At 41.5% G+C, this 15,494-nt stretch overlaps 3 protein-coding genes across 4 annotated transcripts; 1 reads left to right on the forward strand and 2 right to left on the reverse strand.

Annotated features, from left to right (window-relative positions):
- Positions 1–3: 3 nt before the first annotated feature.
- Positions 4–4,944, reverse strand: LOC105287059 (E3 ubiquitin-protein ligase TRIM33). Its single transcript, XM_011352463.3, has 11 exons — positions 4,557–4,944; positions 4,175–4,401; positions 3,784–4,061; positions 3,586–3,696; positions 3,328–3,522; positions 3,149–3,261; positions 1,610–2,872; positions 1,317–1,479; positions 1,037–1,220; positions 803–955; positions 4–717 (listed from the first exon to the last, which is right to left on the reverse strand). The coding sequence occupies exons 1-11, from the start codon at positions 4,897–4,899 to the stop codon at positions 544–546; spliced, it is 3,204 nt and encodes a 1,067-aa protein (XP_011350765.1). The 5' UTR covers positions 4,900–4,944; the 3' UTR covers positions 4–543.
- Positions 4,945–5,374: 430 nt separating this feature from the next.
- On the forward strand, positions 5,375–8,128 carry LOC105287061 (WD repeat-containing protein 55 homolog). The gene is made up of 8 exons (XM_011352464.3): positions 5,375–5,599; positions 5,686–5,811; positions 6,075–6,288; positions 6,353–6,535; positions 6,825–6,898; positions 6,984–7,150; positions 7,234–7,451; positions 7,533–8,128. Exons 1-8 carry the CDS (start codon positions 5,572–5,574, stop codon positions 7,789–7,791), a joined length of 1,269 nt encoding a protein of 422 aa, XP_011350766.1. The 5' UTR covers positions 5,375–5,571; the 3' UTR covers positions 7,792–8,128.
- Positions 8,129–8,159: 31 nt separating this feature from the next.
- On the reverse strand, positions 8,160–15,389 carry LOC105287062 (cytoplasmic FMR1-interacting protein). 2 transcript variants are annotated; one of them, XM_011352465.3, is made up of 17 exons: positions 13,974–15,389; positions 13,708–13,887; positions 13,434–13,615; positions 12,830–13,354; positions 12,552–12,756; positions 12,214–12,428; positions 11,817–12,118; positions 11,663–11,745; positions 11,371–11,439; positions 11,082–11,155; positions 10,575–10,980; positions 10,296–10,495; positions 9,698–10,227; positions 9,500–9,624; positions 9,179–9,417; positions 8,948–9,095; positions 8,160–8,867 (listed from the first exon to the last, which is right to left on the reverse strand). In XM_011352465.3, the coding sequence occupies exons 1-17, from the start codon at positions 14,181–14,183 to the stop codon at positions 8,655–8,657; spliced, it is 3,906 nt and encodes a 1,301-aa protein (XP_011350767.2). In that variant the 5' UTR covers positions 14,184–15,389; the 3' UTR covers positions 8,160–8,654. The 2 variants fall into 2 exon arrangements, with proteins under 2 accessions (XP_011350767.2, XP_011350768.2); XM_011352466.3 differs by having other exon boundaries at positions 8,655–8,867; positions 9,500–9,594; positions 13,974–14,183.
- Positions 15,390–15,494: the final 105 nt, after the last annotated feature.

Here is a 15,494-nt window from a genome sequence, read left to right on the forward strand (position 1 = left end):
ATAAAAATTATAAATGAAATTTTATTTCTCACATTTTGTATGCTTTATAAAATATTTTGCATGCTTTGAGTAAAAAGGCGAAAATTGAAGTCATTCAACAAATAATTATATATAATAATTATAATAATATTCTAATTAAATTTAACGTTAATCTAATGCAAATAACAAGCATTTTGAAGTTCGATAACATGATAAAGCTTCAAGCAATATAGTTTTAACTTAAAATAATCTGATACATTAAAATATCTATCTTATAATTGAAACATATGTCAAGACAAAGTCACATTCGCTTGTCATCGTAATATCGTTCATCAAGAATCGCTGAAACAATGTGAATTACGAATATCGCGGGTAAAACAGAACGTATACTAACTTGTTTCATTTTTCCTTGGAGCTAGTCTTATTACAATAGTTTTCGCGTTTAGCAGTTATCACGAGTTCTTAATAGCATAATTTAATGTAAATAGTCTTGAGAGCAATCTAGTACCACAGATGCAGCTATTTCAGCGAGGTACAATTGACGAACGACTTGCGCATTCACTATTAATCGGTGATCGTACGCCTGTACTTCCTGTTGGGTGGGAAAACCTCCTCGTCCTCATCCTTATCGGTGGCGAGAAAGGGATCATCGTACGCGTAATTCGGTGCCCATTTCAGCAATAGCTTCTCGAAGAACTCCTCTAAATTTCTGGCTTCCTGATAAACTTGAGAATCCATCTGAGAAAAAGGAAAACAGCATTACGAGAAGATGAAACGACAACGAGGAGCGAAACAAAAAAAATGAAAGTCTAATTCTACTTACCGGATTGTAGGTAAAGGCGTTTTTAAACATGAGTCTAATGTCCGCCATGACCTGTCTCAGATCTGTGTAATGATCTACGTGATCAGATTTCAGCTTATTCCTAATTACGTCTAACGCAATTGGTTTCTTGATAATTCGGTGATAATCAGCGATCTGAAAAATAATTACCCGAGTTACTCCGACTCCGTTGATCGAACACTAGTAGCGAATCAAAATCTTGCGCGTTGCAGTTACCTCACTCGATACGATCTCCCGGAAGGGAAGGCTTTGCTCGTACTGGCAGTAGAGTTCCAGGACGATCCTTTGCGCGATCCGCAGTTCTTTCGGGCTCATACCGACTGACTTTTGCTCGCCGCTCACGTCGTCTGAACAATCAAGTATGTTCGTACATAGCATACACTGCCAGGTCTCACTTTCACTGAAAGAAGCGTTGGACAGATTATTAAAAATATGACTAAAGACAAATATATCAAGAGAGATAAATGCGAATTAAATAAATGAATAAAACACTTACTCTGGAAACGACTTTAAACTAGGTATATGACAATAGAGATGGAAGACTTTCGGACATTTGTCGCAACACAGCACCGCATCTCCGCCATCCATACAAACGGCACACCAGTCCTCGTTAGGATCATCCTTCATCATCATAGACGCCGCTGTACTTTTCGAATTATCTGTTGAAAGAAATATGCAGAATGAAGGAATTTGAGAGAAACTCCGATTTCGCATAGTCGAAAGATTTCACACCTTGCGTGCAATGAAATTGAAGAATTAAATTATAATTATTTAAAATTAAAATCTGACCAGTCGTATTTTCAGTTAGCGAATTCATATCCTCGTCAGTGGAGCTGTCGACTTGCGCCGAGTCCATCTGATTCCTTTGAGCCTCCGGTATCACCACGATCCCGTTACTATCAAGTTTCGCTATGGTGAGCATCAGATCGTTCAACGATTTCTGACAAAATTTGTCGAGACTCTTCTCAGTTTCGTCCGGTTTGCCAGGTGTGGAGGATAGACCCGGGCTCGGTGTTTTAGGTACAGACGAGCTGACCGCGTGTCCGGCAGCGGTGGACGAGTTCTGCGACTGCGGCGGATTGTCGCACGAGCTCGCGCTTACGTTGCCGCAATTCTTTTGATTATTACTCGCTGGCTGATTGTTCTTTAACATAATCTTGTATGTATCATTTATAGGAACTGACATGTGTGAGTTGAGTACTGTCGACTGATGTCGCAATGAGGGATAAGGAAGGCATGGATTCGCTTGCTGAGGTATATGCCAGCGATGCTGCATAGGATAGTTTGCTAAGTGCTGCGCCTGTGGAGACGCTAAGTTACACTGCAAACGTGTGTTTGCCGGTTGATACGTGGGCGGTGGTACCGAAATCATCGTTCCTCTCTGTGGATTACCGCCTGGCGGATATCTGTACGCGGGTGGCAGTCGATACGGTACGTGATTAGGTGTCCGATACGTTGCGTAAGACGGCGGCGGAAGCGGGGGAGGATTATGCGCAAGGAGCCCGCGCAGACTTGCGTTTTGCCCGCCGAGCTGATCCAGGTTGTGTGCTTGCGGATGCGTGGACGACGTGACCTGTTGCTGATGGCAATTGGCCAGTGGCCGTTGCTGATGCATCACCATAGGTTGTTGCAGTCTGTTGTTGTAATTAACATTGTACGGTACGCGCGGTTGATGCGTCTGCGGCGACGATCGGGATGGCATATTGTGCGGCGCGGCGTACTGCTGCTGCACGTAACTCTGCGACTGCTGTTGCACATGTTGCGGCGGCGGCAGCGGCTGTTGTTGCTGCTGCTGTTGTTGCTGCGGTAGATGCAGAGGCACTTGCTGATAGAGATTCTGCTGCTGCATGTTCGGGGACTGTTGAGTCGGCATCCCGGACGACAATCCCTGAATGATGGAACCGTCCGTGTGAACGGACGGTGAATTTGATGCCGAATTGTTTGGTTGCTTCTCAACTTGCGGCTCGTTATTATAAGCTGCACCGCTGGCCGACGGTGATATAGATGAGTACACTCTACCGTCGACTACTATCGCTCCGATCGACGATAGTACTTTTAACATAAATGTACATTGCGTTTATATAATAAATTAAAAGTGTCTTAATTAATGTGATGATGCTACATTGCACTGACAATTATATTACGAGATTTGAGAAAAACTAATTTTTGTTAGAAAATTATTTGCTTGAATTTTGCTCGAAAAATTACACAAATTTTATTAACAGCCCAATATATTAAATACTTGTTTTTTGATTATCGATTTATTCGATTACTAACACTAATTCGTACACTAATTACGAAGCAGAAAATAATTTTTATGTCACACACCTTTTAGCAGATCTGGCACTTTTTCAAAGGACAGATGTATTCTGACGGGTATTTCGGGATTTGGAATATCGGCTCGCCTGCTCTTTATCCTTTGCAAGTGATTTGTGAGAGATCTGTAATATTATTATATTATTACACTGTATCACACACAAACGCATATCTGTATAATTCCACCGTACTTTTTACTATATAACAATTCCATGTCCGAGCCTTTCTTCAGTGCGTAATTGCCGAAAAGTATACAGTGATCCGTGAGTCTGGACAGTTGATCTAACGCAATCTTTTTTTCATTCAGTGTATTCTGTTTCTGATCACACACTTCGCTCAACCGCGTCGCCAGTTGCTTTCCCCTTGCACTGATTGTGTTCGTCATACTAAAGCAAAGAGAGTTGAAATGCAGAACAATATACAGGGAACAATAATATACGCGCACTCACTGTATTATCGTTTGCGTTATATCTTGACAAAGATTCTTTCTCTTCTCCGATATCAGAACCTGCCGATCTTCAATAACTTTCATCGCACTTCTCAGCAGTACTCGCTTGTAACTAAAAATCATGATGCATTTTGCGAAACTTGACAAGAGCTCTGATACTATATTATTTGCTATTCACTTGCTATTTATCAAATCTCACCTAACTTCTTTGAGCAAAGTAGATATCGCGGAACGAGTCTCAACCGCAATTTCATGAATAAACTTGTATTTATGATCACGATGTTCACTAAGCTGGCAGTCCCTACAAGTCAATCTGTCGCATGTCTGGCAAAATAGGGACAATTGTTCGTGAGGATGGATCGTACAATATAAATATACAGGTACTTTTTTGGTACCCTTTTTAGCATTGTCTCTATCGCTTGCTTCGTCTTTCGGCTTGATGGTATGATCCTTTGTTATCTTTAATCTCTCGTGTGCCTTAAAATGATTTCGGCCAATGTACATTGACATTTCGTTCAAGTAATCATTCAGTAGCATGTTTCTAACTCTGTATACTTATATGTATCATTTAACAAGCAGCTTATAATTACCATAACGCAACTCGGACAGATAAACTCCTCACACTCGACGCACCAGCTAGTGGCGGTGACATTGTCATGACAACTGGTACATTTAGTTTCCTCCTCTGCCTCCTTAACTTCGTAGTCCAGTGTACTGCCATCGTCCTCCAGTAACTTTGAAAGAAATCTATTCTCTATTAAATTCTCTACCTGGCTGGCCACATTGCAGATGTGGCACATAATAACGTTGCTCTCCACTGTAAAGGACAAAGCGCTGTCGTAAACACAAAGCAAACTGAGGTGGCACTACAAGCAACTCAAGGCAAACTCAAATTTTGCAATTCAACTGATGAATAAAAATTGAAGCTTGCCAGTGACACTATCGAGTTACCAGAGTACGCGCTTTACGTACACAACACGTCCACGTCGACCGATGTGTTGTGATCGCTGATCTTATTAGTGACGCATGTTGTACAAGCTGCGTGCAGGCACTCCAGAAGCTTCGGATTGTCTCCCGGGGTAAACACCTTGCCGCAGAAGATACATTTTGACAAAAACGCACGAACCTCGCTCTCCTCACTCTCAGTGGTACACTCAATACGAAACTCGCCGCATTCCTCGTCGACGCAAATCGCATCGTTGATCTGAGATTGTTGCGTGTCTTGTTTGGAAGTATTCTGCTCGGACGGCTCCTCTTTCACCACCATGGGCAATACCGATGATTCCATCATCAGGTCGTTACCTCGACTCTCCATGATCAGCACGGACGATGGACAATCCCTTCAACGCGTCGTAAAAGAGTTTATAACCTATAAGAGAAAGTTTTACTCAAATAGTACAGCAAATAAAGCGGCATGGCGGCCATTTTAATAAAATTGTGCTATGAATACATGAATAATAGTTAGGTACATACATTAGATGGAAAGCGAAAAGCATTTCCAACGAAATTCAATAGGGTTGATTTTTTAATATACGGCGATTACGTTAGTTTAAATATGTTTACTAGCTATAGTAATTTTCACGTGACATAAGGGGTGCGTTCCGTTTCACGCATATGCGCGCATTTATCTATAATGAATGTTACGTATAATATATATAATGCGCGCATATGCGTGAAACGGAACGCACCCAGGATGCTTTCCAATTGCAATATTCTAGATTTAGATCTTTCGTCGCACACAGCGACTAGGTCTCTAACGGCGAAAATGCGCGCGCGCATTGAATGCCATCTATGAGCTCAATGCGTGAAACAAAACGCACCCATACACATACTTGGAATATGTATATGAGTATCCGTTTAATGGTGTTCTGCGTAACTTCAGTTTGACCTGACCCACGTGCTCGAACGAAAACATAATATCAGTGTAGCTTGATTATCCTCAAAAATAAGGTGTTATGTAGAACCATCGTGTTACTTTGTTCTAAAAATGGTTCGAGAGGATTCGAAATTTCTAGGTTATTAATATTTAAGTTTCACTGGTACAATGAAAGTATAAACATTTTGTCTCTCTTGAAATGTTACAAGTATAATTGCTTTGCAGATATTCCAGGTAGGGATAACGATCTATTTGATTTGCTGGTAGACAATGACGAGTTGATTATGATCACCGATACAAGTAACGAGAACTTCAACGAAACCTTCGACAACGATGCATCTACATCGGCAGGTATTCTTCTTTTAGCTTTTCATTACCTGATGAGAGCATATTGGAACACAAGAAAATCTGTATATATTAAAGAAATTTTGTTTAGTCTGAAGTATGAGATATTTGTTCTGTTATTAAAATTAAATTTGATTTCCAAGATGGTGTCATTTTTTTCTCTTTGATTTTGATGCCACGTGAATATTTTATTTCATAAGGAAGAGAGGCAACCCGATACTTTCTAGCTATTAATAAATATTATCTGACTTTTAATATATTTCATATAGTTTCTGAAGGTGCATCAACATCCTGGCAACATCAGGGCAACGATGAAGATGAGGAGGACAAACAAAATGAACTAGTCCAAGCCATATTACAAGCGCAGCAGATACCCAGGAACCATCCACCGCCTATCATACTTGAGGATACAGTAATGGACATATGTTTCAACCCTGAATCGGACACTATAGCTGTAGCCAGCGTCACGGGGGACATATTTCTGTAAGTTATCATACAAATTTCACTCTCTCGGTGAAGTGAAATCACATGTCCATTTCTGTAACAGATACAAATATAGCTGTGAAGAAACTAGTCTTATATCGACCATCGAGATACACCTCAAGGCCTGCCGGGATGTAGAGTTCAGCAATGATGGACGATCCCTATTCTCGACTGGAAAAGACCTGTGTATAGCAATGACTGACATGGAAACTGAGAAACTGATCAGGTTATACGAGAAAGCCCACGAGTATGTAATAACGTATCGATACACGATGAATTTTATAAATATCAAGTGTGAAAAGGTTCAGTGCTTTTGTTTGAAGACATTGAGCCTTTACTTACTTTCCTTTTAGCTAGCCGATAAAGGAAGAAAAGTATGAGAGTGATGGCAAATATTTCAAAGATTGACATATTTATTAATTTTTTTAAATAAAAGCTCATTCTCTCTTCGAAACAGCACCGAATTAATTCGCACACTTAATACATCGATGATATTAAAACGCGATCCATTTTATGATATCGAATTATTCTCTTAGGCAGCCTATATACTCAATGACGATAATTAACGAGAATGTGTTCGCGACGGGCGACGATGACGGCGTGGTAAAACGTAATTATAACTTATAGAAACTTACGTCTCTTAAAACGAGCAAATCCTGTGTAAACTAAATTTTATGTAATCTAAATATCTCAAGTGTGGGATCTTAGGCGGAGGGAAACCGAACCGGTATTTTCTATAAAGAAGGTCGAGGATCACATCAGTGCAATGATAACGAACAGAGAGGCCAAATATCTAGTTTGCGCCAGTGGCGACGGTTGTCTGACGACTATAAATATACCAGAAAGACAAATGCACGTACAGGTATTACAAAGTACATAAAGTCTAAATTACGCAGCATGAAATTTTTGCACTCTTACACTTATTTTCCATACTGTTTTCTGCAGTCTGAAGAGTACGACGATGAATTCACGTGTCTCGGTTTGTTCAAATCTGAACGCAAGCTGTTGTCGGCCAGCAACATGGGGAAAATGTACGTTTTCAATTGGGGGGAGTTCGGGCTACACTCAGACGAGTTCCCAAGTGCCACAAAGAAGGCTATAAACTGCATGGTCCCCATCACGGAAAACATTGTGATAACCGGTGGTGAAGATGGAATACTTAGGTAAGTAACAGAGAAAACTACGGTACTGCGTATCATTTATACGATACGGGCTTGTAATTGCATTTCTGTCTGATTATACAGGGCGACCAGTCTATTCCCTCATCTCCAGCTCGGCATAGTAGGGCAACACAATTTCTCTGTCGAAGTACTCGATATCAGTAACGACGGTACCTTGGTGGCATCCGCCTCGCACGATAATGACATTAAATTTTGGAATGTACAGTACTTCGAAACTTTAGACGTCACCGAGACGGTGAAGGGTGGCAGACGAGAACAGCTCGCGCACAATCTTCCGAGTAGTGAAGTCAATAACCGAGCCGATTTCTTCGCGGAATTGTAATTTATCACAAATCATTTTATAGGTGTAAATTACACTGCTATGTAATTTACACACGTGGAATTGTAATTTCTGTCACGAATAATTTTATATACGATAGGATCGTGGAAATTACACTAATATGTAATTTACACTAACCAATCGACGAAACATTGCAATCATTCCTTCGCACCGTTTAAAAATAAAGGTTATAATAATAATAATAATATAATATAAAACGTGTGCATTTTATAACATAGTTGTAATATTACACGGATTTACGTGCGATATGAATAAAATATTCATACATAATACTTCACATCTCAAATAAATGAATATCTACAAGGTAGATTCTGCAAGGTAGATATTGCTCTATATATTTGCGTCTATATCGGTATTGATTGCTCTATATTTGTGTCTAAGGTCACAAAGGTTTGTATGGTCACACGTTAATCAAGTCTGTTAATACCTATAAATTGTTCAAGTAAAGCAGTATTACTGTATAAACTTACCTATCTAAAACGCATATTATCGGAAATGAATCAACTAAAATCGCGCGCGCGCTCGCGCGTTCTGGAAGTAGACGAAACGCGCGAATTCGTCATTCACAAATCATTTTCCTTGTAATCTTATAAATCTTTTTTGCAAAATCTTATAAGTCTTCTAAAAGGATAATCGTCGCGTCATGATATCCACATCTTAAGCTTAATTGAAAATGGACAGTATAAATATCGACATTGATGATATACATATATAAAATATGAAATTTTCAGAAAAGCTGGAACCGTTCCTTTTTTTTATAGAGCGAAGAACGATTTCGTTCTTCGAGTCTCCCTCCCGTCGGGGTCACATTGTGACGCGGGATGCAGTCTTTTTACAATCGTCAACTATTGATGATTTATCTGGCGCAGATACTCCGGCGCGTGATAATGCTGTTGCGCGTGTGCCAGTGAGGGGTGTATCGGGGGCGGAAAACAGCGTACATGTTCCACACTCGCCACGTCGCTGTCTCCGCTTTTCAAGTACTTGTTCAGCACGGCGAATATTTGCGAGTTCAGCACTTGGAACCGCCGTATCCGGTCCACCATCCTCTTCAAATGCTTTAAATAAGAACGAGAAACGTTAGCTTCAATTCGATGAAACAGATTTGATTCTCATACGTACGTATCGCAATACTTACTATCCCCTTGACGTTCTCATCCTTGCAATCCACGCGTTGCACTCTAAGAATATGGTAACAGAAATCGAGCGCCTCGAATCTTCGTTGTTGTCCTAAGAGGACAATCATGGCGCACCCGGCCCAGTGTAAGCCCTCACCGAATAATTCTCTGAAAGAAAAAAGCGATTAGGATTACGAGAACACATACCTACTACGCGAAGAGACATACGTTTGAATTATCATCATGCTTACTCGACGGTAAATTCGGTTTCACCAACGGGAATGCAGTACACGAATTGAAGCGCGCTCCAGAGCCTATGAAATTCCGTGCACTCGTCCACATTCATCACGCCGTTCGCCGGTGGTGGCCCGACCCAGATGGGATCGTCTAGGAAACTCCGCAGTCTGCTCAGTACAACTTCGAATATTGACAAACCGCAGCATAATCGTTCGCGCGTCAGCAGATCCCCTTCTCTGGCGATCATCGCTTGCTACAAAGACAAATTGCACTTTACATTTACATCAAACAGGAAAACACAATTTAGGGAATGTTACTCTGTAGACTGCTTTTACCTTGGCGGTGCCCAATTTATCCACGTTTGGAACGATTTGTAGAGCCGCGTACTTCGCCTCAAGTCGTTTCTGCTTGGTCTCGGGCTTCTCACCCTCTGAAAATTTTGTGCGCGAGTCACAAGCCTCTATTTTGTGACGAGTTAGCTTCTGAATTATTATACTTAAAGATTTACGACTGAATAATTAATGTTTCCTCACCTTTACAATAGGGTCTAGGTAGGATATTCTGAAAGGGTGCGGCGTGCAGTAAGTCGCATACTTCCTCTTGCGACAGAGCCTGCTCCATTAATAAGCAGAACAGAATTGTATTGCCGAACTCGCGAAAATTATGAAACAATTCAGTCTTGGCGTCGGGATATTGCACGATGTCGTTCAACTGAGCGTGATAGTAGCCCAGGACTCCCGGTGATCCGTAATCGTATCTTGGGAGCTTGCAGACTTTGGGCATGGCCTCCATCAGAGTCTTCGTGAACTGGTGCAGACTCCCTTGTATCAAGGTCTTGACGATTTTCAAGAGTTCCTCCATGACCACGGCTATTCCTTGGTATCCGAGGAGCTTGCATATCGTGCGGAAATGATGCGGGCCAGCGAATCCTGAATACTGGCCGTACTGGGTGCTGTAAGCCAGATTCAGCTGCTTGCTACCCCAGAGATAATGATGCGACATCTGCGGTGGTTTATCCCTGTGGACGGGTTGCACGAATTGCAGGCCGCGACACTTGACAAATCTGTAATACATTTTAATTTTTACATACACAAATAATGGACATGCTGAACGCCTGAACGCGACGTATACCTGTTCGTGGCAGCGTTGTAACAGTAATTCGGCAGGAAGTCGTAATTCAGTTCCCAGAATACGTGCAGGGTGATCCTTCCGTACGGAGCTAGGACGTTGTGATTAGCTTCTCTGAACATGGCATCGTATTCATCCAACGCGAGCCACTTGCTCAGGAGCTTATGAGTCAGACGATTCACTTGCAGCAGACCGTCCAGTTCCTATCAGGTATTACGTAGTGAGCGATTAGCTGCGAACGGTGTTCACTTATGGGAGATCATAAACACGCGCGGGGCTTACCACGACTCCAGTTATGTCGCCGGACTCGAACTTGCTGATGGCCAAGTCCAACGACTTTTGCATGTCCGCGTTGATGCGTTGCGTTATGAGTTTGTTCAGGTCGATGCTCCTGCCCAGCAACTGCACGTGCCTCTGCTTCAGCAGCGTTTCGTATCTGTTGGCGCGAGGATACGGAAGCAGGTATGCTCCGAGAGCCACGCACTCCACCCTGAACCGCTTGTCCAGCAGAATACTGGCCGCCAGTTGCTTATAATGCGCGAAGATCTGCTCGCTAAGCTTGTAAACAAATTGATCGAAGCACAGATTCACCTCAGCCTCCACCTCGTCGTACAGAAACTGCTTACGGAATATCGTGAGCGCGTACAAGGCGCTGTCGTTATACAGATCCAGAGGATACAAAACGTACCTGCGAAACAGTTAACGATGGTAATAATAATTGTGCAAAATAAGATACATCATATCGCTCTAAATTGGATCATTCTGCGTTTTAATTAGTAGAGAACTTACTCCATCATCGATGGTTCCTTACTTCTCAATATGTGATCGGTCAATATCCACGGCATGGACATTTCGATGGGGAACTGAAACATATTTTGCCGATTAAACGCTCGGACAGTAGGCACGTGCGATGGATTTGTATCTCTGTGGCATCTCTTGCGGCATATACAGCCGCGAAATAATGCCGGAGAGACATTATAGAAGACTCAAGATCTCTGGCTCTTGTTTTGTCACGTTTTTTTCTTTTTTTTTTGTCACTTTCGGTTACATATCGTACGCGGCAGCAAACGGGAAGTACCTGAATGCGTTTCTCCATGGTGATCAGGTCGCTGCACTCTTCGTTGTGCTGGTGGCGTACTTGGCATTTCTAGTCATAGAATAAATTAGAGAGAATAGGTTATTTTCATGGTAGCATCGGTATATGGCAAAGGAGGAAACGTATCACATAAGAAAATCGCGAGAAACTTATCTTTGACCATCAATCTCAGTAAAATAATACTCTAGGTATAATTGTGTGTGATGATTCGAAAATCACGTTGTATAATGATGTCTCAAGTCGAAGGTAACTGCTATTTTAATTCATTAATTACCTGTATTTTTCTACCCATTGTCATCTCTAAATAAAATTCTCTGTACCAGAGTTGCGACAAATCGCAACAATTCTGTAAGGACTCTGCGAAAGAAAGAGAAAGATGAGAATTTGTCGAGAGAACGAGGAAGAGGAACATAACTGCGGATATTCACCACTGAAATTCAGAAGATAACTCCAGTAGAAACTAGTTTTGTGGAACTGATCAATTTGCACGAGATACTGGCCATCGATGTCTTTCCTCAGCGTGCGCTTTCCGCCACTCTTATCAGCAATTAATGATTCCAACATGGTTCGTACCATGTAAAGCTGCGTGGAGGACGGGCCAACGTTTCTTCGCGGTACCTTTATGCCGAATCCGTTATCTGGATCCTTCTTGCCTTTCAAAGCAGGATCTCCGAGCGGCTCCACTCCAAAATGCCAATCGGCGCACGTTTCTCTCACAGAAACAATTATACTGAAACAAGAAAAAAGCAATGAATGTACGTCAGTCTTACTTGCAAAGTTCGAAGAATGCAAAATTTCTGCAAAACGTAGTTTAACACAATTTACCTTCTAATCAGATCTTTCTTATTTTTGATAGCTTTCCTCAAGGGCTCGCGTAGTGCGAGTTGCACAAAGTCCTGCAGTTCGGCGTAGATATTTCGGCGTATCGCATCAATGAAAACGGTCTCCATGCGTGCCATCAGTACTTGCAATCCCTTGATCATCGCTATGACTTCTATAAGAGCGAATTTCTCCTCATCGGAGTAATTGTAACGCGTAGCCTGCGCAGGAGAAAAAATATTAATAAAATTCGCTATTTTATAAGAGATTTATAGAATTATAAGAGATTTATAGAATTTGATTTTTATGTAACAGATCCTGATATAGAAAATCTAATGTCGTACTCTTTCATATTCCTCAGCTTCCTGTGGGCACTCCTTGTTCATGTGATGATCCGTGGGATGCAGCAGCTTCCAACTATATAATTCTGTCACGACGCTGGTCCACTGCGAGAGCAATTGCAATCCACGCAACGCCAACTCCGCGGTGTCTCGATTTTCCGTGTCGCTTCGACATTCCTTGTACGTCGTAGTGACTTCGTTGCTGTACCTGTGGCGATCGTTACGTTGCAGCGCCAAGCGATAACGAATTAAAACAAAAGGTAGATGGTGCGAGCAATTACCTAGCCAATTCACTGATATACTTCACGTGATCCTCTCTGATCTGAGGAAGATGTACCATGAGGTCAGCTTGTGGACTTATGTTATTCGATGAGGCGGACAACGGCCATTTCGATGCATCGAAATGCTTCGACCGTTTAATGTAATTGAACGGCGCGATCTGCATGTCCCCGAACAATGGCACCACCTCCAAATTCTTGAAGATTCTATCGATCCTGTCCAACTTCAGCTTCTTCTTCTGATCGAGCTTATTGATGTTGCATAACTCGCTGTCCATCAGGAACAGGCCGAAGCCCATCACCTTTACCAGCATGTGCTTCTCGTTCGGCGTAAGATACATCTTCGTTTCAAACATGTGAACGCAGATGTTGACCACGTCTGCAAGTAGCTCCTCGTATCCCGCGATTTTCTCTAAATTTTCTTTCACCGTGTCACGGATTTTGTTCTGCGTCGCCAGAAACATCGACAAGTTTTGGGACTCTTGCAACGTCTGGGAATCCGACATCACCTTCAGAAACTGTGCAGCTCTGAAAAGTCACACACGTATTTAAAAATGAGAATATTTAAAAATATTTAAAGATTTGAATAAAATTTTTAAGGAATTACCTCCTGTACGTGGAATAGTCATTTTTTACACTGGATTTCATGTTCTTCAATTCGTCCAGCACAGCAAACATGTTGATAAATTTTCCCAAAGTCAACAGGTATGCTTCCGACACAAAGTCTTTCCTTTTCTCATGATGACACAGCCGCTTAACTTCTGCCGAAAATCGTTCAATTGCTTTTCTCTGTAATGCAAGCATACACAAGTGATACATAAACAAAAGTCACACTAAACACATATTTATAACTATACAACGCATGACTTGTATATACTTACTTGAAAGTACATAAAGTTTAATAACTTGTTTACTTCAGGCGCCAATACTTCCACTGTCTTTTCATAAATCTCTACTCTATTTGGCTGTTCATTAGACTTTGGCTGTGGAATTGCACGCGAACAACATCTCCATGTATATAACATCACTGCATGCTCCAAACCCTCCTCCAACAATTCATTCTGCATTTTTCAAATAATAACATCTCATTAATATCTGATCGGACGAACTCTAAGCAAGCAGATACATGGTAAAAGAATAAGCTTACCAAACTAGCATGGACAGTTGCTTCCTCTATATACTTGGCGATACCCGTCACGAAACCATTTCTGTCCTCGAAATTGGTATCGAAGTTCGCTTGATACACCACCGAGCACGGCTGAGCTTCGATGCAGGGTTGTTCATCCGGCAGTGTAAATTCGTCCAACACGTCGACGTTCGACAGAGCGTCGCCCAGAGTAACCTTGTCGGTAGTCATCTCGCTGCGGTGCTAACCGTAAAAGCTGTAAATGCCTCCGGGAGGAACGATCCAGCGAGCGAGGAGAGGTTAAGTACGCCCAATAACGGGCGTGGTATTATCGTAAGTGTCTACGTGCGTGAGTGATCCTTAGGTGTTTCGTGCAATCATCGTGATGTATCCTGATGTCGAAATTTGTTAGCTCTGATGTTCGAACTCACGAACAAGACCGGACGAGGTCGGGGGAGAGATCGAAGAGGACAGTTACGAGTCTCAGGGCACTGAGAAACATTTGGACGCACTCTCACGACGTGAGATCGCACTCACGATCTACACGCACGATTGATCATAATGAGGCTCGCGGGAACGCTGTTGATTGCCGTTAACCTTATTTTCGTTCACCGGATGTCAAAATCATTGACATAATACGGCGTCCGTAGAATGATTAATGATTAAGCGTCGACAGGAGTAGTACTAGTACAGAGACACCTGGTAGTGTTCAGGCGAAACTCATATTTTTATTTCCAAAAGTACAGCCACATAACAAAACAAATGCTAATACTTTTTATAAAAAATACTCGTTTATACTCGTTTTTGGTCAAAATAAAAATTTCATTGATTTCTTGCACCCGCAGATCAAGTGTAGTCTACTAACAAATTGTATTTTAGCATAAATTTTGAAGAGCCAAATTGCAGAATCCGACTCTTGAGGAGGACTTCAAATTTTTTCTGAGAAATAAGCCGAAAATAATTTTTCAAAGAAATATTGCTTTACTAACAAAGTTTTGGAAAAAATCTGACAGAAATGTAGCTAAAGAAAAATTGACAACGGATAAATTGCTTGAAGAGTTTATGCACGTACACAGTGCACACACTGTACACGGATAGAATTGAGAAGAGCGATGTTATGAAAGACAAATATGATTGTTCTTTTAGTAAGCTAACAGTTAAAACATGTCTTTCTTCTGAAGAGAAAATATCGACAGAAATGTGATTTAACTGTTAGTTTACCAGGAAGTTGGAACAGCTGGTCTACCTAAGTCTTTCCTACATGACGGGTTGCCATTCCACAGGTGTTAATATTTTTAATGAATTAAGGTTTCACTTGTAAGATCTCTATCAAAACCGATGACGATTCAGTATCTTAATTAATTTCAATTAAATGCTCTCCACAAATAATTCTTCGTCAATGCAAATATCCTGAAAACGTATTTTCCATTCCAACCACCTGTTAGCATCTTTATTCAGCCTTACATAAGATTATAATCCAACATCAGTTACCGTGTTTTCCGCAAAGTGAACGGAGCTTAAATCCCGTGACAGTCTCCGCTG

The sequence above is a fragment of the Ooceraea biroi genome, chromosome 9 (assembly GCF_003672135.1).
Source record: "Ooceraea biroi isolate clonal line C1 chromosome 9, Obir_v5.4, whole genome shotgun sequence".
Classification (NCBI taxonomy): domain Eukaryota; kingdom Metazoa; phylum Arthropoda; class Insecta; order Hymenoptera; family Formicidae; genus Ooceraea; species Ooceraea biroi.

Excerpts from the sequence above, each read along its gene's own strand:
- LOC105287059 (XM_011352463.3), bottom strand. The coding sequence starts at position 4,899 with ATGGAGAGTCGAGGTAACGACCTGATGATGGAATCATCGGTATTGCCC. Across the intron at positions 4,402-4,556 it reads GGTCGACGTGGACGTGTTGT|TGGAGAGCAACGTTATTATG; the intron begins GTACGTAAAGCG and ends TGTCCTTTACAG. Across the intron at positions 3,262-3,327 it reads GAATTGTTATATAGTAAAAA|ATCTCTCACAAATCACTTGC; the intron begins GTACGGTGGAAT and ends ATAATATTACAG.
- LOC105287061 (XM_011352464.3), top strand. The coding sequence starts at position 5,572 with ATGGTTCGAGAGGATTCGAAATTTCTAG. Across the intron at positions 5,600-5,685 it reads AGAGGATTCGAAATTTCTAG|ATATTCCAGGTAGGGATAAC; the intron begins GTTATTAATATT and ends ATTGCTTTGCAG. Across the intron at positions 6,536-6,824 it reads TTATACGAGAAAGCCCACGA|GCAGCCTATATACTCAATGA; the intron begins GTATGTAATAAC and ends TTATTCTCTTAG.
- LOC105287062 (XM_011352465.3), bottom strand. The coding sequence starts at position 14,183 with ATGACTACCGACAAGGTTACTCTGGGCGACGCTCTGTCGAACGTCGAC. Across the intron at positions 12,429-12,551 it reads AAGCTGAGGAATATGAAAGA|GCTACGCGTTACAATTACTC; the intron begins GTACGACATTAG and ends TCTCCTGCGCAG. Across the intron at positions 8,868-8,947 it reads ATGAGAACGTCAAGGGGATA|CATTTGAAGAGGATGGTGGA; the intron begins GTAAGTATTGCG and ends TCTTATTTAAAG.